This window comes from Drosophila serrata, unplaced genomic scaffold (genome assembly GCF_035046125.1).
Source record: "Drosophila serrata isolate PLE 108 unplaced genomic scaffold, ASM3504612v1 contig_188, whole genome shotgun sequence".
Classification (NCBI taxonomy): domain Eukaryota; kingdom Metazoa; phylum Arthropoda; class Insecta; order Diptera; family Drosophilidae; genus Drosophila; species Drosophila serrata.
The window spans coordinates 19,482-24,435 of NW_028257086.1; the positions used below are offsets into that span (position 1 = coordinate 19,482).

The window sequence follows — 4,954 nt, forward strand, 5'->3', positions numbered from 1 at the left end:
GTGTTGCCATACACCCGTGCATGATTAGGCGCTAGCGGTCTGCTCCGAGCATACTCCCCCCGTTGGAAGAGGTACTGTTCCAACTATATCGGCATCGTGGGGCAAGCAATATATATTGCGGAATTTTCCATGATGTGGCATTTATTTTGAAATGAGGCAGATAATCAGTGATACTGTTCGTTACAACCGCGGAGAATGAAGCACGATAGCTTGCATCCCGGGATTGCGCTACAATGTCGACTGTCTTATCACAATTCAGAAAAGATTCACCAATCCCAGAGACTAGTGTATGGGACTTTCGATGATTCCAAGTTTGCTGGTTTGCTAGGCGAGATGTAATGAAATTTAGCTGAGAGCTCGGCAAGACATAAATTCTCCAGCCTTATTCCTCACATAGATAATAGCGGCTGGAAGCAACACGTAATCAATGGGCAGAATATTTGTGGGTTTTGGTGGAGGGTTTGATGAACGGTGATTAGGTTGGGATGATGAATGCGATGATGAATGTGATGATGCTAATCCTAATGAAAATGATGTTGATGGCTGAGAGTTGGGAAATGTATCGGATGATAGAGATGAGGCGGTGGATGGTACAGATGGGTCCTGGTTATAATGCAACAATGAGTGGTGCTTCAATTGACAATATTTGCAGTGCGTTGACTTGCATTTCTGCAAACTATGCCCCTTGCGCAAACAGTTGAGGCACAGTTTCAACTTCTTTGCTTGTCTAAATCGAAGATGCGGACTCAAATTTAAAAAATGAGAGCATTTTGGCAATTAATGATCCCTCACATCACAAAACGTACATAGCGGAAGATTTCAGCTACCAACACCTCCTTTGCACGAACGACTCCATAGAATCCCACGTAGCTAGGTTGTTGATGGACAAATCCTCTTCCCATTTTTTCCGAGTCCTCCGATCGAGCTTTCGTGCGACGATGTGAATCAGCAATCCGTCCAAGATTTGTTGCGTAGTGGCCAGGGTACGGATTGCTCGCAGATGCGAATTCATGCAATCGCTTAACTCCCGCAGACCCTTGGCTGATCCCTTCTCGACACCTATTGCCTGTACGTGTGCCTGAAAATGTAAAACTTTATTATCGAATCGATTTTTGAGTAAGTCCAAAGCCTTCCTATAATTGGCATTCGAGGGCTCAAGCGAACGTATGGTCTCTAGAGCCACGCCGCCTAAACATGACCTTAGATATTGTAATTTTTCAATATCACTAAGTTCTTCATCATTTCCAATGACCGTGGTGAACGTCGCAATAAAATCCGGCCAATCAGAATAGGAACCATGAAACCAAGCTATCTCCAAAATTGGCAACCGAGGCTTCCTAGATCGGAAAGAAATATCCGGATGATTAATAATGTCTATGGGTGTTGAATTTGCAGCGGTTGCAGCCGGCAATTGCGATTTGCGAAGCGCCGCTAAACCTCGATTTATCTTCGCCTTCACATCCATGAATGCCGTGGAGAATTCGATCCGATGGTCGCTTGCTATCTCCGAAAAGTCAAATTTTTCCAACGAAGTCTGTGCGAAATCAAAAGCCAGGTTTAAGAAATTAATCCACTCCAGCCGCGCCAGTAAATCAGCTTTATCAAACTGATCTATAGTCTCTTGATTTATATAATAATTCAACGAGCTCAATTGCCGCAAAAGGGATTGGGCTTTGGCTCGGTAGAAGTCCACGTCACTTGGCGGCTCATTTTGATGCTGAACCGAGTTTTCCATGTTAGACATTTTTATTTTCTCACGCGAAAGGAATTAAGAAAAGGAAAATGTCTGACCGCTTTGGTATATATGAACCCATTTAGTTTTGCACCGCTCAAATTCAGAGGTTAATCAGCGTCACCGAGATGCAACGGAACCTCAAGAATGTTGTTGTTGTATATTGTCTGCCTCAAAGAACACCGGGTTGCAGGCTCCGAGCCAAAAAATCAAGTCGGGGTCACCAAAATGTTTATGGGAAAGACAACCAATTTGCCACCCTTGAGCAATAACTACGAACGCACGAATAGGTCGATTATATGCTGTGTTTTATTTTCGTTTTTTCTCTGGTCGGAGCTGCAACTAACGACCGAATGCTTGACTTTAACATATACATAAACGCTTACAATGTAGCTTAGCATAAAGATAAGGCAACAGAAGAAGAAGAGATAGAGAAATAGATAACGAAAGAGAAAATCTAAGAGCGCAACAGGTGCAGCCATACACCCATGCGCGCACGATTAGGCGCTAGCGAACAGGCGTCATCCCGTAAAACGACTCTCATGTTTGAAGTTAATTTCAATTTCTTGACTTGACACCCCAAAGAGGACATCTGTAGATTTTGGGATGACGGAAGTATTTGACGAAATTTGATTCGATGGTGCAGAATAAGTTGCATCGGCTTCCAATGTGTATCGTTTTTAAGCAAATTCAAACGTTGGCCTGTCTCTTAGCCTCTCTCAGTTTTGAAGCTATCTGAATGAAACTTTGTAGTTAGTCTTCTATATAAACTCACTCGTATATATATCGGAACAGGGCGGATCGAAGGATTATATCATATAGCTGCCATAGGAGTGATCGGAAAATTTTTTCAAAAAAATGTATAACATTTTTAGTTTTCAACAGAATGTGCATTTGCGATATAGCCATTTTATATTACTTTACATTTTTGTGTAAAATTTTATAAAAATCGGACTACTTTATCATATAGCTACCATACCGATCGAGAAATGAATACAATTAATAATTATAACTTTTTCAGTTTTCAATTAAATTAATACCATTAAAAATAATAAAAACTTAAGATGTTGCCATTTTATATTGTTGTGCAGTTTTGTGTAAAATTTTATGAAAATCGGACTACTATATCATATAGCTCCCATAAGATCGATCGAGAAATTAATACAATTAAAAATTTTAACTTTTTCAGTTTTCATTTAAATTAATACCATTAAAATTATAAGAATTTAAGATGTTGCCATTTTATATTATTCTGCAGTTTTGTGTAAAATTGTATGCAAATCGCACTAATATATAATATAGCTGCAATAGGACCGATCGAGAAATTAATACAATTAAAAAATATAACTTTTTAAGTTTTTAGCAGCTTTTTTTCAAACTTAAGCTGTAGCCATTTCATATTATTCTACAATTTTGTGTAAAGTTATATGAAAATCGAACTACTATATCAAATAACACAATAGCAGCGATCGAAAAATTAATACAATTAAATTAATAAAACTTATTCAGTTATCAACAGAATTTGATCAAATTTGAGATAAGCCCATTCAATTTTAGTCAACTTTTTTTTGTGTCAACTTTAATGAAAATCTGACTTCTATATCATATAGCTGCAATGGAAACGATTGAGATATTAATACCATTAAAAATTATAACTTTTTCAGTTTTCAACAGATTTTTATCAAACTCAATTTATATTCATTTCATATTATTCTAAAAGTTTTGTGTAAAATTTAATGAAAATTCGACTACCATATCATATACATAGCTCCCATAGGGACGACCGATAAATTAATACAATTAAAAATTATACCTTTTTCAGTTTTTAACAGAATTTGATCAAATTTAAGATGTATCCATTTTATATTACTCTACAATTTTTAGTGAACTTTTATGAAAATCGGACTACTATATCCTATACATATAAAAATTATAACTTTTTCGGTTTTCAACAGAATTTGATCAAATTTGAGATATAGCCATTTTATATTACTCATAAATTTTGTGTCAACTTTAATGAAAATCGGTCTATTATATCATATAGCTGCCATACAAACGATCGTTAGATGTAGAGGAAAGAAGAAAATCTGTGAATGTAAAACTGTTGATTTAATATGTATAGGTGAATGAAATGAAAGCAGGTATTACTTTATGTTTTTTCTTTATTGTGCGTTCATATGAATTTCAACTGATTCTAACATCCCTGGCATGATGTGACGGTTGTCGACCAACTCTCGCCGCTCGCCAAGAGTCCTCTGAGAGTTTTTTTAGCAATTGTTGAAGGACTTTTTTACAAAGATCTCCAAGAAGAGTCTTTTGGGAGTAGCGGTGGTGATTGCTGGAGGATTAATCTTCAATGGCGATGTAGTGTAGTAGTGTCAAAATAAAAGCAATGAAGGAATATGAAACGAAGTACCGATAGTAAGAAGCAAAAATGAGAATGCGTCTGAGAGCAAAGAAATTATACTAAAACAAGTCCCATTACTTTCGAGAGCGAATAGGAGTAACCACCACTTCTTATGAAAATTCTTCGTTCATATAGTCTGACTTCGTTCTTCTGCCCTTGCGGTCGATCTGTAGTGTTACTTCCAATTTTTTGGTTACAGATTTTTGTGCTATTTACTTATTTCGAGTCACAAAAACGTGTTCATACTTGTGATAACACCGAAAATTGTCAATGATAAACTTAATGCTCTTTTCCTAAATTATTTTAGAGTACTAAAACATATATTTTCATTTCAAACAAATTAAATACAACGTATACATAGATGGCAGCGATGTAAATAATTTCATCTGCAATATATTGAAAGATTAAAAATTGTATATTGTATTTTATAAAGGCAGTCTAAGCCCACAAATGTAATTCATTATCTTTTTTTTTTACTGACATAAATTGTAACGAATCGCTACACTCACAAATGAATATTTCAGGCAAGTTGTTAGCTCGAGATCTGAGCACACGCAAGATATTTTTCCGGCTTCGGCTCGTCGGCTACGGGAGTGGTGGTCTTGCTAGGATCTTGGGTTGCCTTTGCATAATTTTAAACAGAAATGAATGCGTGCAACAACAAGCTTATACAAGATGCAGACAACACACAAATAAAAGTTGAGGAAATATTAAACTCTCTTCGGCTTACTTGCACCTTCTCAGCACTCCTGGTGTCCTGGAGGCCATAGTTTGCCCACCCTTCCTTGGTCGCTCCCATCCTCAGCGCTATATAG

At 36.9% G+C, this 4,954-nt stretch overlaps 1 protein-coding gene across 1 annotated transcript; it reads right to left on the reverse strand.

Annotated features, from left to right (window-relative positions):
- Window positions 1-823: 823 nt before the first annotated feature.
- Window positions 824-1,744, reverse strand: LOC147644311 (uncharacterized). The gene has a single exon (XM_086829185.1). It carries the CDS (start codon window positions 1,742-1,744, stop codon window positions 824-826), a length of 921 nt encoding a protein of 306 aa, XP_086685311.1.
- Between the last annotated feature and the right edge of the window lie 3,210 nt (window positions 1,745-4,954).